Source organism: Sebastes umbrosus, chromosome 16, assembly GCF_015220745.1.
Source record: "Sebastes umbrosus isolate fSebUmb1 chromosome 16, fSebUmb1.pri, whole genome shotgun sequence".
Taxonomy (NCBI): Eukaryota; Metazoa; Chordata; class Actinopteri; order Perciformes; family Sebastidae; genus Sebastes; species Sebastes umbrosus.
In genome coordinates, this window is record NC_051284.1 from 20,050,225 (window position 1) to 20,073,651 (window position 23,427).

The 23,427-nt window shown below is 39.4% G+C and overlaps 2 protein-coding genes across 2 annotated transcripts in view; one reads left to right on the forward strand and one right to left on the reverse strand.

Annotated features, from left to right (window-relative positions):
• LOC119474344 (snake venom 5'-nucleotidase-like) overlaps positions 1–7,408 on the reverse strand; it is a 10,413-nt gene extending 3,005 nt beyond the window's left edge. The window contains exons 1-8 of the mRNA XM_037746333.1: positions 7,000–7,408; positions 5,907–6,129; positions 5,484–5,672; positions 5,071–5,268; positions 4,630–4,784; positions 4,217–4,325; positions 3,978–4,127; positions 2,403–2,603 (exon numbers count right to left, since the gene is read on the reverse strand). Of these exons, the coding sequence (XP_037602261.1) occupies positions 2,403–2,603; positions 3,978–4,127; positions 4,217–4,325; positions 4,630–4,784; positions 5,071–5,268; positions 5,484–5,672; positions 5,907–6,129; positions 7,000–7,341 (1,567 nt within the window). The 5' untranslated portion in view covers positions 7,342–7,408. The remainder of the gene's footprint in view (positions 1–2,402; positions 2,604–3,977; positions 4,128–4,216; positions 4,326–4,629; positions 4,785–5,070; positions 5,269–5,483; positions 5,673–5,906; positions 6,130–6,999) is intronic.
• Positions 7,409–19,239: 11,831 nt separating this feature from the next.
• On the forward strand, positions 19,240–23,126 carry htr1b (5-hydroxytryptamine (serotonin) receptor 1B). The gene has a single exon (XM_037747504.1). The coding sequence runs from the start codon at positions 20,185–20,187 to the stop codon at positions 21,307–21,309; it is 1,125 nt and encodes a 374-aa protein (XP_037603432.1). The 5' UTR covers positions 19,240–20,184; the 3' UTR covers positions 21,310–23,126.
• The last annotated feature ends 301 nt before the right edge of the window (positions 23,127–23,427 follow it).

A 23,427-nucleotide genomic window follows, 5' to 3' on the forward strand; every position in this document is an offset into this window, starting at 1 on the left:
CTATTTCGACAGTGCTATAATATCTGTGAGAGACAGCTGCAGAGCAATTTTGTGCAATATCCATCTGCTTTTGATAAAACATTCTCACCAGAGTGAAGTTCACTAAGAGGTGACGTCTTAAAATGAGTGGACAGGGACTCTTTCCTAAGACATGAGATCACTGATGGATGAACTGCACCCTGCTGTGTCTCGCTTATAGAACAGCTGCAGTACTTGCATAATGTCCTTGCATTAATTTCAATTGAGTGAAATACAGTGAGACATTTAAATGCATAGATGATTGAGGGGAAGCCAATGCAAAAGTATAATATTATTAATAAATGTATCATTACATGGCTTTGTTGAATACTTGATTCTGATTGGTCAATTACGGCATTTTACGGTCTGTTATTTCTTTATAACAGACCGTTGCTATGTATAACAGACCGTTGCTATGTTTAATAGACCATTGCTATGTATAACACACCGTTGCTATGTATAACGGACCGTTGCTATGGGCGCAGTTCTGATGTCGGACTCTGGAGCACCATTTTTGTGTCAAATTATTGATTTCTTAAGTAAGTAGCCGTGTAATAAGCAGGATAATGTACAGCGAGCCGGTCATTGTTGCGAAATAAACCCCTTCAGCTTCATGTCAGGGTCCACCCCACCACAACATCACCCTGTCGGTGTTTATTTCACAACAATGATCCGCTTGCTGTACATTATCCCTTACTTATTGCACAGAAATTAGGCATGTATTTGAGCTAATGTTAACATCAGCATGCTAACACACTACAATGACAACATTAAACAGGTGTTTACCATGCTCACCATCTTTGGTAAATAGCACTAAACACCAAGTACAGATAAAGTAAGGCTGATGGGAATGTCATTAGTTTTGCAGGTATTTAAACCAAAGTTTTGGGCAAATTAAAATGTTTGGTAATACATCCAATAGTTGTTGAGACTTTTCCATCTAGAGCAAAGTGGTAGACCGACCGACTGACCAACCAACAAATCGTCATAGCAATCTGTTGAGCCGTGCTTAGGTGCGACCAGAGGGCTACCTCAAGGTCTGAGAAGTGATGCCAATGTGGAAGTGCCTTAAAGTTGCATTCTCTCTAACTGCCAGCAGGGGGCGACTCTTCTGGTTGCAAAAAGAAGTCTGATTGTATAGAAGTCTATGAGAAAATGACCCTACTTCTCACTTGATTTATTACCTCAGTAAACATTATAAATATGAGTTTATGGTCTCAATCACTAGTTTCAAGTCTTCTTCAATACAGCATGATGTTCATTTGGTAAATTATGGTCCCATTTAGAGTCAAATAGACCATAAAGCAGTATGCTTTAGGGCGTGGCTACCTTGTGATTGATAGGTTGTCCGGGGTCTGGGAGTTGTCCGTGTTTTCGTCTTACAACTTTAACCCTTTCACAGTATGTTTTCAGATCATAAAAGTTTATTATAACCTTTTTGGTCGCCTGGAAACATCTTATCCAGTGTTTGATTGTATTTAGCTCCAAAAATGCCAAACTCGAGGCTTCAAAACGGCAGTCCACAAACCAATGGGTGAAGTCACGGTGACTACGTGTACTTCTGATATTATGTCTGATAGAGCAAAACATTTCAAGCACGGCGCTCCTCCAAAGGCAACATCCTGCTTTTCATAACTTTTTGCACTGAGCGGCTTCCCCTCTTTTTTCTGTGCTCTTGATGATCTGTTTTTCGAAATAGCCTTTTCCACTGTTTTTGCATAGACTTGCCAAGTTTATGCAATCTGAGCCAGAGAATCAGCTTATTGCAGTGAAACAGAGAAAGAACAAATCCAAATAGTCAAATAGGTCTGACGGGTCTTATTCTAACGCTGCTAGAGTCTTGTTTTTTCATATGTTATCAAGATGTTTCACTGGTAACTGGAAGTGGAAAGAATTCTTTCTAGATTCACATCTGGAACTCATGCCTCGATCCCTAATACATATACATAATCTATAACACACACTGATGTTTGAATTTGACTTTATGCTCCAGATATTCTTCCAGAGAATCCATTCAGAGACATGTAAAAGGTGGAAAAATGCTGTCCAGCCCCTTCAAATGATTTGACATAAAAAAAAAACATTAAAGCCCAGCAGGGATTACTTAGGATCCAGTCCAATAGGAAGGAAAAGTAAGGAAGGAAATAGACATTAGAGACCTGGAGTGAACTTTTGAGCACAACAATAGTCAACAATTATTTCTTATCAGAAACTGGTCGGTTATTTCCGTCTCTTTGCTTCGCTAATAGATTTCTTCTTTTGAGTATTAAGCAGTGAAACTTACAAGCGAGTGAAACTAACTCTAGTTTCTTGATGTCTTCATACATCAAACTAAACAAATTTCCCGTATTAACAACATTTAATTTAAAGTACATGCGGCCCACCTGTGTTATGCTTCAGTAACTCCTCCTTGATCATGGTAAAGCCATCTCCTCCGCCCACCATGTACGAAGTCATGACCACAGTGTACTTCTTCTCCGGGTCTAACGGTTCGTACTTGGGCACACGGCACTCAGTGCAGAGCATGGACACAGACGCCACGCGCTGGTACGCTGGTTTGGAGAGGTCATACTGAACGCGAATGCCTAGAAATGTCCAAGAGAAAATGAGGAAATGTTACGTTTGCAAGGGAACATATGAAAAACTCACTTCTTCATTGATTGTGTTCATACATTTGAGTATCTGGAGTGCCTACCTATCACACAAACTGTGAAATAAAATAACTAGTAAATTGTTTTGTGGCTTGCCTACATCAGAAAAAATGTGATTCAACAAGCCGTTCAGATTTGGCTCCCCTTTTTATGTCACATGCAGAACTACCTTTGCAAAGGTGCATCATTTTTTTCACGCAAGCCAATCAGAGCTGACTGAGCTTTTTTGGGAGAGGGTCTTAAAGAGACAGGCGCTAAAACAGAGCTCTGTTTCAGACAGAGGGTGAATACGAGTATATTCAGACAGACAGTATGAGAAAATAATGTGTTTTTGAACATTAAAGCATGTAAACATGTTCGAGTAGAAACCTAATATACAGGTATGGACCTGGAAATGAGCATGATATGTCCCCTTTAAAGTAACTGTGGCATTTTCGAAAAGTTTTCTTGTCACAAGTCCGGTGAGAAGATTGATACCGCGCGTGTCTTTCAGTTGAAAATAAAGCTACTGCCAGCAGTGAGATAGCTGAGCATAATTTGGAAACAGGGAAACAGCTAGCTTGGCTCTGTCCAAAGCTAACAAAATGTTCCTGCCAGTATCTGGTATTACCAGTATTATTCCTTTAACACAAAATCCCCCCGATTCAACTGTTATCAGGCCATTGAATAGGCGTTATCGGTCACTATAAGCACCATAGATGTGGGTCATTAGGGCCCTACTGCACCTACTATGTTGTAAAAGTGAAAGTGAAACTTAAAAGTGACACGTTGTAAAACTGAATGAAATGTTACGTTTTGAACACAAACAAAAAGGCTTCTTAGGCAACAAAACCAATTAGTTAAGTTTAGGGAAAAACATTGTGTTTTGGCTTAAAATAACTACGTTTCAAAAATGTAAGCAAAACTTGTAAACACAAAGACAACCGCGCGTTGTTGGTTTCACATGGGTTGCGAAGCTTTTGTGTCTCATCCATCGTCCCAAACCTCCACCCCATATGGAGTTTGACACCGTCTATACTACAGGGCCAGACTTCCGCTTTTGCTCCGGTCACAATTACTACGGTCACTAGAGGTCACTATCGTGTTCTTTTATACCTTCTTTCGATGATCTACCATGTGAACAGATGATAAAACCCACTAGTGGGTATAGTAGGCCCCTATTGACCCACATCTATGGGGCTTATAGTGACCGATAATACCTATTTAATGGCCTGATAACAGTCTAAACACAAAATCTGACCAGTGAAAGTAACAGTTAATATTATCCTTCGACTGTGGATTTAACAGTATTGGTGGAGGAGCACAGACCTGAGACTTGAAGAAACTCTCCAGACATGCCTCCATATCTGTGAATGGAGTGTTCAAATGCCTTTTTCACTGTCGATCCCTTCATCTGGACCAAGTCCATGGTTCCTCCAAATGGTAAGACGGTGAGGATCTCCTCCATAGTTATAGAACCTAAAAGTGAAGGCAAATACTGGTACATTTTTAAAAAGAAACTACAGTCTTTGTTATGAAGCACTCAGTAAATCTGTAGCAAAAAGTACCATTTTTGTAGCGCTCGTCTATAGCTGTCCGTATAGATCCACTGTTCAGCATACATATGCCCACATGATTCCACCGCAGATCACTTGAATACTTTGTATTGTGATAAATCTGGCAACACAAAGGGGGGAAATTGTATAAGTCAAACTCTACGTCTTGTACAGTTTGTCACTGTGCCAAAAAGACTGGCTAAGTGGTGTTTATGTAAGCCCACTATAAGCCTCTGCAGCTCTTTTAATTCCCTGAATTCCCACCCGATACTATACATGCACAGGCAGGATCTGAGATTACAACCATTGTGATGTTAAAGTTGGGGTTCACTGTTGAAGAAAATGTTTCTCTCAGTGGTTATAAACTGGACAACAACTAAGGCTTTCTGATGTAAATGAATGGCCAAATGAACTGTAATTGTTACCATAGCATCACAGATCAGGTTTCCAAGGTTACACTCCCGAAATCGACACTCTTCAAACGTCCCATTGAGGTAGACCAGAGTCTGTCCTACATACTGAGAGGAATAGTGAGCTAAGTCTTTCTTCCACTCCTCAATGTCAGCCAGGACACCTGGGTCTGAGAGAGTTAGGAAACAAGTAAAGATTTATCAAAGCATGAGACAGCAGACAGCAGTAATCCAGATGTATTTGGATTTTTTTTTTTTAAGGAATGATTTACAACTATTAGTCCACGTTTTTTGTTTCAGCAGCTGTGTAAATATCACAGTTATTACCAAATTTGATTTACTTGCACACAGACAGACAGACATGGCGATTCAAGTCACTTCATGCCACATCAAGTCATTTTAACATGATACAATCTTATTTGTAATTGCTGACAATCATGCTGTCATGCAGGCTACCTTGAGGTATGCTGCTGTCCATTAGGATAGGGTTTCCAACAGCTTTGACCACATTCCCAGCCTCGTCAAATGTGACTTGCAAGTATCCGAGGTACTTCCCAAAAGCAAAGGCCTGGACCACCGGCACGTTCCTCCCATCGTCAGACCTCACCGTGAAAGGGTACGGACCTGCTGGCACTTCAGTGGATGGGGCGGTTCCTGATAAGAGAGTTCACAGTGTCTCACTTCCACAGTGAAGGTCAAACCAGACGTTTTGCTCTTTCAGTTTTGATCTTATTTGCACAGTTTAAGTATTTGAGGAAATAGGTACAGACTTCTGCAGCTGAGTTGATATACAAACAGAAATAAAAACCCAGTTAAAAATACCTTTAGAGCTGAATGGAATAAGATAAGATAGGAGAAAAATGAAATACCAGTATAGAGGAATGTGTTGGTGTGTCCTCCAATAACTACGTCAACCCCTCTCACGCGCTTGGCGATGTCTTTATCCACGTCAAAGCCAGAGTGGCCCAGGGCGATGATCTTATTATAGCCCAACGTTTCCAGTTTATCAACCTGAATCTGAAGCGCCTCCACCTCATCCTCAAATGTCAGGTGTTGACCTAACACACAGGGGGAGAAATGGGAACTATAGGGCTCAAAATGAAACATCTGTAGTGCATTAGAGAAACAGAAAAAAATAATCAGACACACTATAAACTACACTGGAAAAAACAGCTCCAGATGTTATTGGTCTGAGCTTCATCCAAGCTTTAACTCGCTGTACACATGAACTGCTGCATGCAACAAGGTGACAATCAATCAAACAAAATATGATTATAATATATGTAATTTACCTGGCATGGATAGGAATGGGGTCTCTGCAGTTGTGTAGCCGACCACAGCCACTTTCTCTGAGCCCACATCTAGGATTGTGTAGGGCTGGTAGTAGCCGCTGAGTTTTGCAGCCAGAGTCTGGTCAGGTTTTATGTTGGCACTCACCACAGAGCAATTTACATTTTGGAGGAAGGGTTTGATCAGACCCTCCACTCCATTGTCAAACTCATGGTTTCCAAAAGCCTTAAATACAAAAAAACATTTTATTAACTAATAAAACTCCAGTGATTTTATCTAATTAAAAACGTACTCAAAACATATTCAGCTTAAAAAGGACAATCAGATATCGTGGTGTACAAATATGGAACACCAAAATACATGTTATCAAGAGCTCGTTATCCTTAGAACATTTTAAAAGGAAATTATCATCACATTTAATGAATGATGTCTAATTATCTTTTGATATGTTTAGATACATTTTCTTTTTTTTCTGTACTGTTTCTTTTGTATGTATTTCAATGTTTTTATTGGATTGTTTTCCACTGTTTGGTTGGGTTTTTCTGCACATTTTGTGTACTTCTTGTTGTTGTTTAACTTTTGTTGTATTTTTAATATTATGTTAGTTCAGATCTTTCTTCCTTTTTTGTTATTGTTTATTTTTCTCCTGGGGTTTGGTTGGAGGTCCTTTTGTATAAGCCTGTGGCTTCTTGACCTCTCCTGATACATTTCTTTTTCTTTTTTTTCATTGACTGGATTTTGTGCAGTTTTATATATGTGCAAATAAATAAATGAATAAATAAAATAAATAAATAAATATAGGCCTAAAACAATAAATCATGTTCTATGTAAAAAAATAATAATTTAAGTGGCTGTCAAATAAATGTAGTGCGGTTAAAAAGTACAATTATTCCCTCTGAAATTTGGCCCATTAGAATAATATATTAGCAAAAAAAAGAGAGGAAATATTCCTATATTTTGGACATTTTTGGTAGATATTTTATTTTACTTTACCTCTCCTGACACATTTCTTGTTTTTTTTTCTCATTGACTGGATTTTGTGCAGTTTTATATATGTGCAAATAAATAATAAAAAAAAATGAAAAGAGTATTTACCATAGCATCATAACCGAGTTTGTTCATGAAATGCGCTGCTTCCGCGCCTTTGTAGAAGTTGAACCAGACACTTCCTTGAAACTGGTCTCCAGCATCCAGAAACAACACGTTCTTCTCCTTTCTGCGGATCTCGGACACTTTGGTGAACCTCCTGGCGACTCCAGCGAAGCAAGGCTGCCCTTTCGGACACTTCCCAGAATCCACGCTGGTCTCCTCGATCCGGGCATGGTTGTCGTTGGTGTGAAGCAGCGTCACATGGAAAGTCGATGCCGAACAGCCCGAACAGAGCAGAAAGAAGCAGAGCGAGGTCAGCAGAGCGCGCAGAGACGTCCAGACGCGCATCGTGTCGTTGTGCGTAAAGGCGCACCAGAGACCAGGAATGTGATTTACAGTAGAGCACCAAGAAGGAGGCGGGGGCTTTTCCTCTGAAGAGGGATGTGGTAAAACACAATGGGGACATAAAGGGGTCTCAGTATGTTACATCATTCCCGCCTAGAAAATTAGAAAAAAAAAGAAAGGGAAAGTTAGAGCACCTGTTATAAAGAGGTCATAAGCTATAACTAATATAAATATAAATGGTTAATAAAATACTTTTCCTTCTAATGTTTTAAAGGTCAGCTTTAAGCAGTTAATAAGAACAACTTTAGGGTTGCCAGGTTGTAAATCAAATGTGAAGCATTTACTAATGATTACAAATATACATGAATACCACAACACCCCAAATATGTCTTTATTAGGCAAGGCAAGTTTATTTATATAGCACATTTCATACACAAAGGCGATTCAAAGTGCTTAACATATATAAAAGCAAGATAAAGGAGCACAAAGTGCAAAGATAAAAACGAATAAAAGAATATAAAAGTACAAGTTAAAAGAAAAAAATTAAAAGGATAATAAAAAGCAATCAAAAGACAGTAAAGTGCAGCATTTGGTCAATTAAGAAAAGCGTCTGAGAACAGTTTGGTCTTGAGTCTAGATTTGAAAGTTTTAGGGACTGTATGAAAATTATTGGGGTGGGGAGGGGCACATGGGAGAAGTTTGCCATCCTGCCAGAAATATCCTTAAGTTTAGGCAACAAACCTAAAATAAAGTCTTTCTGGCAGAAAGCCCTGAAGGCAAACTTCTCCTGTGTGCTGGGGAGGGGGACTCAAAAAAAAAAGGCAAGACCCTCCCCAGGGTTATTATTATTTGGACCCTCCCTATAACTTGAAAACATGACACACTCTTTAGAGAGATAATAAACTAACTATAAACATCCACATCTACTGTTTCCTAAAGCTGACATATTGGTCTTACGAGCTACTAAAAAGTTAAGCCCTGATAAAGAGACGTGATTGTCGTCCCGTGTATATTGCATGTTTTGCATGAAAGAAAAAATACATCTGGATGAAATGAAAAATGTTGACCCCACCTCCTCCCCACTTATAATTGTCATACAGTCCCTTAATGGCCTATATCTGGTATATATATATATATATATATATATATACATATACATATATACATATGAGGTGTCTTTTTCTGCCTCTGTCTGTTGGGAATAAATAGCTGAACTCCTCGAGCTGAATTCCACGGGAGGCAGAAAGAGACAAGCTCTTATATAAGACAGTATAACGTAATTATTAAAAGTGAATAAGGTGCTAAAATTAGATACTAATGGTGAGTCATCATTTTGACACATTTCACTTTATGAGATAGATATTTTTTTCTAGTCACAGTTTTGACTTACTTGCTTCTAACCTTTTCGGTGATGTTGAAAAGTGGACTCTTAGTTTAACATTTCAGTATTAATTTGAGATTTCATCTCTATTTTTATACACACGCATAAGACACATTGAGAATCCCTTCTGGGTATATTGAAAAGAAAACATGTGAATGAAATATAGTAGGTTATTTAGTACCAAGTAGATAAATGTGGTACAACAGCATCTCTTCTTTTTGCTTGAGATAAATGCTTTTTTACGCGGTCCCTGTCAAAAAAAAGTAATAAAAGAATAACATCAACTAAGAAAGTCAAAATTTTTATTGAGTATTTCATAATTTCTATCTCAATTTTGACTTAGTATGTGATCATTTTAATTCAGCAGCTAATAATTTAGTCTTTTACTTTCAGTATTATTACATTTTTCTATCATGCCTAATTTCTCATGTGTTTCGTTTTGTGTTTTTCCTGGAATATGGTCACATACTGTATGTGGAAGACTTCTCCTTTCCAGAGAAAAAGTGAAACATTTTCCATGAAATCGTCACATACAAAATATCTTCCATTTATCATGGGACTTCTACCGGTGACGAGTTTCCTCTTTTTCATGAATGAATGAATGAATCACCCCTCTACAATCTGTTTGGAGTTAAAGTGGCTGCTCTGATCTGTCTGTGGTGACCGTCACCCAGCAGCTCCCCTTAGTGGAGAAACTGTGACTAAAACACTGTAAAGGTAATCAAAGGTTACTCCAAGAAAAACATTGTGGATCCCAAATATGTCTTTCCTCATAAATTAAATACTTTAAAAGACATATAATCTTACAGTGTAGGGCACTAATTCAGTAATGGTTAAAATATCTTCATCACTGTGAGCTCAACACCATAATGAATGGTAAGGAAGCCTCACAGACCACAAGGATTTAATCATTATTTTTGATTTAATGTTGTATTTTTGGCGAAAAATAAAGGTGGGATTAGCCTTTGAAGACTCTTTTTTTATTTGTGTGAGCCTTTAAAAAACGAACAAAGTAACTAAAACACAATTTCCCTTGTAACAGTGGGAATAACAATAATAATTTCTGTCACTTTTTGCGTTTCATTTCAGTTTCCCTTGAACTGCTGTACAAATGCAGACTATTTGGGCCCGTGAGCATCTGTTCACAGACGTTTCTGGTAAAGGAGATGCTGCTGAAAATATGAGAAACAAAAAGAGACAGTTCTCGGAGATCAGGGAGCAAAATGAACATCAGTATATCAACAATATGAAATAACCCAGAAAACGATGAAAACTGAAAATAACTCAATAATAGAAACACCCAAGCATGATCGAAAGTGGCGTGCATCATTGCACCAAGGTTTGTGCTTTAATTCATTAACAAATCTCATTAACCTTTGCAGGAACGTTGAGCTGCTCTCAAGTAAAAGCATCCTCCAGAGTTCACTGAGAGGCTGCAGATCAGGAATATTACCAGGTTTATATGTGTTGAAACTTCACAGCAGCAGAGACAAACCTCTTTTAAATTAACTTGATAATAATAAAGTCATTTTTTATCAATTTCTGCGGTAAATATTGGGGTAATTTGGCAGAAACTCCAAAGAAATTTCAAATAGGTTACTTGCTAACTGTCACCTTATTACCATGAAATTTGCGGACCTGTAAAATGAAGTGTTACCAGTTTAGAGTTGCATAAAATGGAAATACCACTACACAGTACTTGAGTAAATGTGACATTCCACCACCAAGTGAGTCTAGTCAACTAGATCAAACAGCACACCGAATCACCTTTTACAGTCTTTCATATGAACACAGACAGGAAACCTCAGTTATAAGTGTAGATTGGCTTGTTCAGCTCACTAAGTGGGTAGCCTTGACGTGCAACAGCTCACAGTAGTTGGTGTATATCAGTCCACGAAACTGCTAAAGGTTGCATCTGGTGCAGTTTGACACAGGAGTTGACACAGTTACACAGATGGCGTCGTACTTGTGAAGCCAAAGCGTAAACCCACACACATACACAGTGATATTGGGTTTCTTCAGCCTTTGAGGAACACTGAATCCTCGTCTTTCTCCTGCTTCTTTAGGGGGGGGGGCTTCACTTCATCGCCCCGGCCAAGACAATCTTTTTTATGTCAGGTAAACTTTGAGTAAATGCAGCTGTGATAAAGTGGGTTAACCTTCTTATATCCTTGATAGAAGTCTTCATGGGCAGCGAGGTGAGAAGTGTTTACCCAATAAATCATCCGGTCTCGCACGCTGTTCTTTAAATGAAGCAGCAGCTGCGACCACAAGCCTGCATTTCTAACATTTACATGTGCATTACATACATAACGATATATAATGTTTCTCCAGGATTATCCGCAACCTTGATTTTCACCCTATTGCTGACAGGGTGATGAATTTCAGTGATTCCTAACTTCCACCCCATGCCCGTCCCGCTCGATAACCTTTCCTTTTCACACTCCACAAGCCATCACCCACACCAGCACTGATGTGTGCTATTAGCACTTGTCTGCCCACTCAGGAATAGGCCGGTCGCTTCCTCTCCCCATCACCCTCCGTCTCTCTCTATAGTATATAAGTAAACATCAGACAGCTTATACCTCCAGGAGGCAGTAAATCAATCTCATGCTCACATAATCAAGTCCTAGTCCCCTCATATCACAGAGCAGCATTTCAATTACAATGTTTGCGATCTATACCGCCGGGTAATCTTCCTTTAATTGTTAAAATGAGGCCATCTGTGATACTGTAGCTGCATGCTGTGAATGTTTATAGAGAGAATGCATTATGCAACAAAAACCTCAGTGACTGACACAATGGTATCACTGCAGCATCATTGCCAGGGCTTATTAAATCAATTCTACGCTTCCTTTTTTTTTTTACCCTCCTCAAAGTGTGGAGCTCTTAAAAGTGCTGATAAAACTCATAACTGCCTGCAGCCAGTCTCCCGTCTGACCATGCAGCGTCTCACAAATGGACTCTGCCACTTCCAGTCAAGCAAAAATGAGTCCGACCGCAGTGAAACAGGCCTGTTATCAATCAGCTACTTAGCTCATTTCCTGTCACATGTTTTCCTCCAGGGAATATAATTATGCCCTATATGGTGCATTAAAAGTATACACTTTCTTCCTCTCCCCTGGTACAGTATAGCTGTGTATGCTCTACAGGCAAGCAGCTTTTTATTTGAGTGACCCGGACAATATATCACAGTGATATTGTCTCGCAAAAATGGGGCAGAAGCCCTCCAAAAAGTGGCACAATCCCCCTCCTGTTATGGTGGCACTGGCTCCTTTATATGATCATCACATTTTTGGAAAAAGCCTCCAGTTGTAAATAGAAGCCCACATCTCTCCCGAAACATTTTTAGCAGGGGGCCGTTGAGGGCTGATTGGCGGAGCAAGAAGGCGCCATATGCCATCAGACCAGGCTGAGGCACACTGCAGCTCAACATGTGGCCTATATTTGACTCTCTCATTGTGCTCAGCCTTCAGATTATACACAGAAGAAGTGGAGGAAGTATTCAGATCCTGAAGTAAAAAAAAATACTCCATTACAAATAAAAAGCCCTGCATTAAAATTTCACTCAGGTAGTACAAAAGTATTAACAGCAAAATGTATTTAAGTATAGAAAGTAAAAGTAGTGTGGGATGCAGTAGGCACAGGAGGTGAATGCATGGCAAGGATAAGTTACACTAGGAAATATAACTAAGAATGCAAGTATCTAACACTTGAAACAACGATATGGCGATGAGTGCACGGAGAACCGGAGTAGATATAGACTGCGTTGCTAGGCAACAGCTTGGGGTCCATGTTTACTTCCTGTCAGTTTATTGTCATTCACATATCACTGCAACAGGAAATAAACTGGGACACATTGTGAATGTTTACATTCACTGTGAAATGGTCTATAGGCTATAGTGTGGAGTTGATGAGTAGATGGAAGGCAGCTGTGCAGGCTGGGCAGGTGAGGTGAATGAGATGTAATCAGGAGAGAGTGCCGGGAAGGGCGCCACGCCCACGGACACAGAGGTAGATGGAAACACAAGGGGCACAACCGGGGCCTTAATGGCATTAATTTGTAAGCAGCATTTTAAAGGTAGGGTTGGCAAAGATTTTAGAAACATTTGTTGTTATGTTAGTTGAAATTCTCATTACAAAAAAAGAAGAAAGAAATCCAGTATCTGTGGCTGTCGTGAGACTGTCTGTCTGTCTGTCTACCTGCCTGCCTGCGCTTGACAGCTGTGAGTACTAACAATAGCCATGTTTGTTGTTTATGTTCATTATGATATGTTTATGTTTGTAAGGGGGCTGTAAAGTTAACATGATAACGCATTAAGAGAAATTCATTCGAGAGTGAAGATACTGGCATCATATGAAACTAGAAGACTTAAGGAATCCATTGGTTCCAACCATGTCATACTAGCTTGGTGCGAAAGAGGTTAAATAACGCTCCAAACTTGCGCTAAACTTTGTCTAGGAAAAACTGCCATGGCCAATTTTCGAAGGGGTCCCTTGACCTCTGACCTCAACCCACCAAAATAGGTCCTACGGGTACCCATGAGTCTCCACTTTACAGACACTCTCCCCACTTTATGATAATCACATGTAGTTTGGGGCAAGTCATAGTCAAGTCAGCACACTGACACACTGACAGCTGTTGTTGCCTGTTGGGCTGCAGTTTGCCATGTTTTGATTTGAGCATTTTTTTTTTATGCTAAATGAAGTACCTGTGAGGGTTTCTGGACAATATTTGTCACTGTTTTGTGTTATTAATTTATTTCCAATAATAAATATATACATACGTTTATATAGAGAAAGCCTATTTGCCCAATCCCATGTTGATAAGAATATTAAATATTTGACAAATCTCCCTTTAAGGTACATTTTGAACAAATAAAAAAAATGGAGCTTTTGGAGCGCTTTTAGTGCTGCTAGCTACTTTCATTGGAAAAGGAGTTGGCAACACTGGGCTCGGTTTTTCGGTTGGATCAGTTTTAAAAATCTAGTTAACTCTTTCTAGTTTCTCAAGATCACCGACCACCCTGCCTTTAAAAGAGTGCTCCACTGATTTAGCATTTCACACCTAGTAGTTTGACTCAAGATGGACAGTTAGAAAAAAGGATAAAAATTGATGCTGTAAAACCAGTGATATCGTCTTTTTTATTCCACGCAGCCTTCAGACGCACTTCAGCTCGTAATGCGACAAACATGAAACTGATTCTTTATATACAGACTCGATGCTTTTTATATGTAGACTTCCTACTGTGACACAGCCGTACACATGAGACACTTATAGGATCCAGGTCCCAAAACATGGCTGACCTAGCTACTCAGCTTGGTCATTTCTCCCGCGTCTCATCTCATAAACAGTCGGATAAGAGGGAGCCATTCCCTACAGCGATGGTTTTGGGGAGGTGGAGAGAGAGAGTTGAATCTCATAACAACAAGGGATCTGCCCTGATTTTGGTTTGCCCTATTTGGTCACAATCTCTACAGCTGTCAGTTAGGGATGGAAATAGATGACCACAATAACTAAAAGTCACCCCCAAAAATCTGTTAAAAGTGCTCTTGATTAAACTTCAGCCGGAGAAAGTGTAACAGTGTAAAAGTGTAAAGAAGTGTTTGTAGAAACACAGTCTACTCTTAATTGCTTGCTTTACCTTTGTGATTTGTTACTGTCACTTTAAAGCTGCCCTAATCAATTTTCATATGAACAAAGGGTAAAATGAACAAAGGATAAAATGATCATGTGTAATATGAAATATTTCATTCAGAGTGACAAACACACAGAGAATTATAACCTATCACTCTGCAGCTCGTCTCAGCTCTTTGGTGAGTTTTAGCATTTTGGTTAAACGGGCCACAAATGTACCTTTGGTTAAACCCACTGTACGCTACGTGCTCAAAACCAAACAGCAGACAGACAAAGTTAGCAACTAGCTGGTGAACATAGAGGAACATTTAGCAACTATATTGCTCCGCCATGTTTCTACATTAGCCCAAAACGGACAGACCAAACACTGGCTCTAGAGAGAGACTTTTGCGTTTCTACATTACCTGAAGGCCACTGTAGTTCTCTGACACACTTGTAAAACCGTGGCACCGCCAGCCGCTGTCTGACTTCTGTTGCTTCTGAAGTAGAGTTATTTTGGTAAGGATGGCCTCTGAGCTAGGCGAACGGCATTACCACGGTTTTGCACTCGGCATCTCACGCTACCGCAGTCTTGGAAAGGGGAAATGTGAGTGGAGGGGTACTCAGTTGGTTGCAATCTGCAACCAGACCACTAGACGCCACCAAATCCTACACACTATACCTTTAAAAGATCCACATCGTCCTGTGCTTGTATGTGGTGTAATGTATCGACTTTAAGGCTTGCTGGATACCTTATTACCGGACTAAAAATAGGACTTTCAGGGCCAGCGTGAGATTGGATGTAGCCAGCGACTGAGCAGTGCTGCAATGTGTTGTCAGATGAGGGGAGATAACGGAAACAGAGAGTCACAGAAATTGCCGTTGAACTGGGTCACTCACACTGCAACCCTTTTCACACTACAGGAAACTACAACTAGGAAACAAAACAAAGTAGGGTGACAGAAAAGAGCATGTGTTTTTGTGTAAATGGTGGTAATGATGGCTGTGTTGTGCCCAGTTCTCGTGCATTAGCGGTGCCAGGCGGTCATGGTCAGTCAAGGGGTACAATCATGGACTCACAGGAGGGTCTGTTTCACTGGGTACAGATTCTCTCTGCTGAGCTCGGATACAGAGGAATAGCTGTTGTTTGTCACTGCCTGCAGGGGAATTCAGTGCAAAAGTCATAGAAATCACTGAGGACATAGAATAACTTTACCAATGCATATGTCGGTAAACAATTGGGGAGCAAAATATAATCAAGTTTTGCAACAAAGTTAGTGACAGCTTTTTGCAACAGATGCAGAGAGGATTCATAAACACCAAAAGCAATTATCTGGGATCGGAGAAAAAGCACAATGCTAATGTGATTTTCAGAGGTGTCAAAGGAATGTATGTGTGTTTGCTTTATGGATTATTCTAGTGTTCGAGTCAATAAGAGATATATAACCATACTCTGTAGTGTTCACTCTCCCCAGATAAGTGTCACCAACCTGACATCTCTTGCTCATTAAGATGTGAAAGGCTTTTTAATAGCGTACATGCATGTGTATTCAATAAAAAAAAAACTTTGATACAGTTATCATAGGACATTAACTACATCTAACCCAGTAGCATGTGTTGTTTAAAGAGTTTTTCCTGCCATAGATTATTCGTTAAAACTCCCAACGAATCCAGATGAACGCGTCGTTAATTTGCACCTCTTTGAGATACCTTCATGCTACATCAAACTCTAAATGACGCTCAACTGTTTGACACAAATGCTCTTGCCATTTTTTTTTATTGGGCTTGTCTGAAGATCACGACAAAGGTTAATGTAACTGCTGAGAACGTCAGCATGCAGAGCCATAGCCAAGGTTGGTTTAGTGCGTACTTTATTGACTCTTATTTCAGTATTTTTAGACTCTTATCTAATCTAACTACAAAGCAAAGAATCTTTGTCTGTCTGTCCGTATGTCCTTCACATATCTCGACAACCACTCATCCGATCTTCTTCACACTTGGCGGGTGTATTACTGGGGACCCCATGGAGTGCAGTGTCGAATGAGGTGCAATTTGGCCAGATGGTGGCGCTACAACAATTAACTTTACATTTTGGTCTCAGAAACAAAATTCCCCAAAAAAACGATTTGCATCTAGACTGATTTTTTTCTTTTGAATTTCATCCAAATTAGTTTTTTTTGCTACTCTTCCTACAAATTCTCAGCAATTGTCACCAAATTTGGTGCAAAACATCTCTGTACCAAGCCGAGAAAAAGTTACTTTTTTGGATTTTTGCTGTTCCATACAGTTGTGCTATAGATGGCCCTCAAAGTTAGCTCAGATGCTGTAGGCAGGGCTTATATTACAAAAAAAGTCATATCTCCTGAACCCGTTGTGCTATTGGGACCACATTTGGTGGACGTGTGTAGATGTGATGTCTAAGTGACCATGGCAAATTTGGTGGCATTTGGCCAATGGGTAGCACTGTAGCAGCATCATCTAACTATAAATGAAGGAGTTTGTCTGTCTGTGAATGTATATATGACTGTCCTTCGCAAATCTCAAGAACCATTCACACTTGGCGGGTACAAGCAGCCATACCGTGGTTATTGACAACGCTGCAAGTAGAACTTCTGTGGGCCAAGCAATTGGACGGGCGTGCACTCCAAATGGGCACTGCACTAGTATTTTTTATATTTGACGACGTTTCAGTATTTCCCCCAACAGAATGTTATTCCTGGCAGAGGGTTTAGAAGACTTTAAAGCCTTGGCCAATGAACCAAATAAATAAAATAGCAAAAACTAAATAATTAATTTGTGTTAGAGCATTAATCTTTGGTGTCCGACCAAAGTTTTTTTGGGGGTGTAATGGTGACCTACAACTCATGACCTCAGTTTGGCCCTGCCAGGAAGGAAGAGGTAATGACTGAAATCAATTCAGTCATATTCACAAAGAGGCTGTCTTAGATCCTACTGTATGTTTTCAATTCATGTCTTCGACAGGTGACAATTCAGTAATTGTAGTATTTGTGTCAACTGTAGTGTTGCATCAGAGATCACAACCACAACCTCTAAGTGGAAATGGGATTAAAACAGACTCATGCAGACATCTACACTGACCCATCCTTACATAGAAAATAACCAACTTCACCTCCACGTTGTCCATTATCATACAATATCTTCATAATGTGTACAAAGTGATCATCATGAATATTATATTCCATTTCTACTAATAGATCCCCAAAATACACACTGTTCCTTTAAGTTAGGGTTTTAGGCTGAGCACCACAGATGTAGTTTAAGTGTGATTCTGAAGAATATCGGGTGCAATGTAACTGACAAGTCAATTTCAATTAAAAGTTTCTGATGAGGAAATGAATAAAAGTAGAAGGGGAGATATGATTGCTGCAGCTGCTTGGGATGAGAAAAGAATATATTACAGCAGATTCATTACTCGGAGTCATTTCAGTTCCTCAGTTTGGAAAATGGACATTGTCCTGGTGTGCGTGTGTGTGTGTGTGTGTGTGTGTGTGTGTGTGTGTGTGTGTGTGTGTGTGTGTGTGTGTGTGTGTGTGTGTGCTCTTGAATAGATTATTGACCCCTTGCAGCTTCAGTGAAGGCAGGGAGTGAACTTGAGAACTGGCTTCAAACAGTGAATGAGAGTGAGAGGTTCACAGGTTCATGTGTGACTGGCAGTGACCCAGTGTCAATATCTATGACAGCCGTTTTCACACATCAGAAGTGCCAGAAATGGCAGGATTCAACGCGTGTGAACGCCTCATACTGAAACGTCTATTCATGACATGTCAAAAGAAGCATCATTATGTTATAACATTTCTATTTAGAATGATGTTAACATGTAATACATGAAGCACCACTTCCTAAAAAAGGCACTCATTATAGAGGGTTTAAAAAGTTGTAATTTATGTCTTCATTCATAATTTATAAATGCTTTATCATGTTCTGACAATCTGAAGCATACAACTAGACCAGCTGTGTGAGCTCCAATAAAAATATGGCAACACAACTTTTAGTCGTCCTATTTAGCATTTATATCAGTAAATAAACAACACAAACACATTATAATAATATTAATAGAAAATGTGTCCACTTTAGAGAAGTTGTCATGTTTGACAAATACTGCACATTAATAAACACTTAAAGCTCCTAAATTCGATATTGGGAGCATAATCACTGTATGAGCACAATGCAGCGGGGCGGTCATGAGCTAGCCAGTGGACAGCCACGCTCACATGCATTAAAAGCATGCACGGCTGGCACAGCTATGTCAACAAGCAAAGGAGAAGTTCGGATTAAAACACACACAGAGGGAGAGCGACTTCATTCTCTGCTCAGGTAGACATTACTCCTCTATATCTTTAAATAACAAATAATCATATAGAAATGTGTGTAAAAACTTAATTAAAACATTTATTAATATACTGTTTATAAATGCTATTACCACACGTTATTATCCTTTATTCATGCCTTATTAACATGAATAACCAGAGACTTGATGGCTTATTAAAAAGGTAGAATGTTATGATGCTTTATTAATACCTTGACTGTTCATGATTCCACAGCCTGCAACAAAAGCTGTTCTCCCCAATGAGTTATAATTGATCTGTATTGATACCATTAATAAAGCCGTTAGTTACAACATAAAGGTCCCATATTATAAAAAAAGTGCAATTTTCATGTTTTTTTTATTATAAAACAGGCTTGAGTCCTATATAAATACTGTGAAAGTATTGAAATGCTCAATCCACAGGGAAATACACACAGCCCGTATTCAGAAACTCTGGATTTGAAACAAGCTGTTTGGATTTCTGTCATTTGTGATGTCACAAATATACAATATTTAGACCCTTTACACGGTTTTAAACGTAAACATTCTAAATGTGTCCCAGTTTATTTCCTGGTTGCAGTGTATGTTAATGACATCAGCTGACAGGAAGTACACATGGACCCAAGCTGTTGCCTAGCAACGCAATTCCGTTGCAATTCCGTCAAAATGCGCTAAAACGGAGCGTTTCAGACAGATGGTAAATACATGCATATTCAGACCAATAGTATGAGGAAAATAAAGTTTTTTTTGAACATTACAGCATGTAAACATGTTATAGTAGAAACAAAATACAAGTATGAACCTGAAAATGAGCATGATATGGGACCTTTAAAGACCCTTTATAAGTGGTGATTTAGTGGAAAGTGATACAGGTTTTGCATTCTGTGATATTAAAAAGAAAAAAATGTTTATGGTGCAGAACATGTGACAAATGAGACAGACTGGGCACTATGACCCAGCAGATAGCCCCACTCTTCATAGAGAGAATGAGAGAGAGAGAGAGAGAGAGAGAGAGAGAGAGAGAGAGAAAAAAAACAAGGCTGTGATCAGTGGTGCTTGTTTGATGTCAGAGTCTGTATAAAACTGAGACTTTGGGGTTGGCTCACTCATTCAACACACAGGGGGGCCAAGAGGAGACACACAGCTCTGGAGAGAAAACTTCTGCCCTATATGCGGATTATTATCTGTGACATCCTCCCAGATGTTGGGGTTGGAACATCAGGACGCACTGCTCATCATCATCATCATTCACATTTACGCAGAAGCCCCTTTTTTCTTTTTCTCTCCTGTATGTTGTGTGCAGAGAAGTTTTCTTTTATGGCTGCAAAATGGATTGGATATTTGCTTCTTCCGCAGTTTGGCATCTGCACATTAAAACCATGAGGAATCCATTTTTTGTTTATGTTTTCAGACTTGATTCTATTTATCTGACCGGATGGCACGGAGAAGGATGGCACCTTAGACATCTCAGAGGACGACCATAAAAAATATGAGAAAAAAAAGTGACTAAAAAAAAAAGTTATGGAGCGCTCCGAGCCAACTCAGCCAGTGAACACCACAAACGACAGTTTTATTCTAACAGATGCATCATCCATCACTGTGGATGCACCAGAGAGTCTCGCCTATCAGATCAGTCTTGCATCTCTTCTCTCTATCATCACCCTCGCCACCACTTTATCCAACGCCTTCGTCATTGCAACCATCTCCCAGTCGAAGAAGCTGCAAACTCCTGCAAACTTCCTCATCGCCTCCTTAGCAGTCACTGACATGCTTGTATCCATCCTGGTGATGCCCATCTGCGTCCTGTACACCGTCATCCACACCTGGACGCTTGGGCAAGTCGTGTGCGACATCTGGCTCTCCTCGGACATCACGTGTTGCACCGCGTCCATACTGCACCTGTGCGTAATCGCTTTGGATAGATACTGGGCCATTACAGATGCGGTGGAGTACTCCAAGAAGCGCACACCTGGACGCGCAGCAGGCATGGTGAGCACAGCCTGGGTGATCGCCATCTCCATTTCCTTGCCACCTCTCTTCTGGAGGCAGGTGAAGGCAGAAGAGTTGACCAGCTGCAGCGTGAACACGGATCATATCTTCTACACCATCTACTCCACTTTTGGAGCTTTCTACATCCCCACTTTGCTGCTCATTGTGCTCTACGGGCGGATTTACGTGGAGGCGCGTAAACGCATCTTGAAGCAGTCTCCAAAAAAGGTTGGTGGGAAGAGATTAACCTCTGCACACCTGGTGACAAACTCACCTGGATCCGTGACCTCTTTGCAGTGTGGAAGACACGACACTCCGTCCAGCGACACCGGGTCTTCGACAAGCGAGAATCAGGTGAAGGTGACGGTGTCCGACGCGCTTTTGGAGAAGAAGCGCATCTCAGCAGCCAGAGAGAGAAAAGCCACCAAGACTTTGGGGATAATCCTGGGCGCTTATATCGTTTGCTGGCTGCCGTTTTTCATTTACACGCTGGTGGTGGCAACGTGCGAGTCGTGTTTTAACCCAGAGTTGTTTGACTTTTTCACCTGGTTAGGATACCTGAACTCTCTCATCAACCCCATCATTTACACCATGTCCAATGAAGACTTTAAGAAAGCTTTCCATAAACTTGTGCGCTTCAGATGCTGCAGGAGGTGATACGATTCAGTCTGACTTAGGTCTCTAATATGATTTATTTATTTATGTATTTATTTTTTGGGACATGAAGTTCTAAAAATGTACGAGAATATAGAGAATAGTAAAGAATGCCATAAGGAATATAATTTCTGGGACTCAGAGATTATAAAATGTGCATGCAAAATTAAAAAAGCAAACATCCATCTTTAGTCATTTGGTCCAGATTTAAAATGCCAGATTTTATTAAAGAAATAAAGAAAAAATGTTCCACATAATTCCCATATATTTGAAGCCTTAATCAAGGCAAGGCAAAATTCTTTAAAAAGATTAAAACAAGATTTAATTTTGAGAGAGAAATCCTCATAAATTCACTAAAATGTGCCATATACAGTATACAAGCTCTTCTTGATGAGTACATTTGCTGTGTTGTAGGATTAATTCAGTGATGGGTTGTATGGATTCCTGTTTGGATGGTACACTATACATGAAATCAATGCACAGAGCATTATTCCCTTGCTTACACCCTGGTGGTGGCCACATGTGACTCATGTTTTAACCCTGAGCTGTTTGACTTTTTCACCTGGTTGAGATACCTGAAGTCTCTCATCAACCCCATTATTTACACCATGTCCAATGAAGACTTTAAGAAAGCTTTCCATAAACTTGTGCGCTTCAGATGCTGCAGGTCGTGATACGATTGTTCCTTCAGTCTCCAATATGATTTATTTATGTATTTATTTTTTGGATACGAAGTTCTAAAAATGTACGAGAATAGTAAGAAATTATATTATATATTATTTTATATATTATAAAATATAAATACAATATATTATTTATTATTTATTATAATTATATTATAATTTATATATTATAAATTATAATAAAGAATATAATTTCTGGGACTCAGAGATTATAAAATGTGCATGCAAAATAATAAAAAAAAAACATCCATCTTTAGTCATTTGGTCCAGATTTAAAATGCCAGATTTTATTAAAGAAATAAAGAAAAAATGTTCCACATAATTCCCATGGATTTGAAGCCAAAATCAAGGCAAGGCAAAATTCTTTAAAAAGCTTATTTTAATTAAAAAACAAGATTTAATTTTGAGAGAGACATCCTCATAAATTCACTAAAATGTGCCATATACAGTGTACAAGCTCCTCTTGATGAGCACATTTGCTGTGTTGTAGGATAAATTCAGTGATGGGTTGTATGGATTCCTGTTTGGATGGTACACTATACATGAAATCAATGCACAGAGCATTATTCCCTGGCTGACCCATTAATGCTAATACGCAGCAGAGATCATGAACTTCTGGCATATGTTAAAATATATGTTTAAAAAAGGAACCTTATGTGTACGCATATAGTAGTTTTATTTTGAAAACTACATCAACAATATGTTTATGTATTCTGAGAAATGCTATATTTTTATTATGGTCGTGGGCTGCTGCCCTGTATGGTTGTCTTTTGTTATTCAGAAAGGCCCATGCAGTTGGAAAAAAAGAGAAAAAATTCATATCAGTGTCAAACAAAAGAAACTGTAGCTGATATTTACCCAGCAGAGCTGAAAGCTGATCATATGTTCAATTTTGCTGAACAAACACCACCTTGTTTTTTACCGTGTGTGGGGTGGGTCTGTTTGCTGCTACATTAAATCTGTATCTACAGTATGTTATGTTCATGTGTGAAATGGTTTGCCATCTCCCGGCTATAGAGTCTGGCCTGCAGAGCTATACAGAAATAATGCTGAGGATTTGTCAGCATTATGTGAAAAATGTTGTTCTTGGAATTTATCTGAGATGCTGTGCAATAAAGGTTAAAACTTTCTTCCAAATCAGCAGTAAAAACTTTTCTTTCATTATTGTTGGCATGTCGAAAGCAGCACAGATACTTGTGTTACCTTGAAATTAAAATGAGAGGTCACGAAGATGTCAAAACGAAACCTCTTGAGGCACTCACAGAACGTGGCAGAGCATTAAATAATACAGATTAATTTGGATGAACGTGCGTCATTTCACATCAGTTCCTCTTGACGTTTCTCTCCAATGTCACGATGAGAGTTTTGTTTATTCTCGCTAAGGTTTGAACTCTCCACCATCTTCTTCCTGCCCTTTCTGTCTCTTTGCCTCCTTCCT

Excerpts from the sequence above, each read along its gene's own strand:
- htr1b (XM_037747504.1), top strand. The coding sequence starts at position 20,185 with ATGGAGCGCTCCGAGCCAACTCAGCCAGTGAACACCACAAACGACAGT.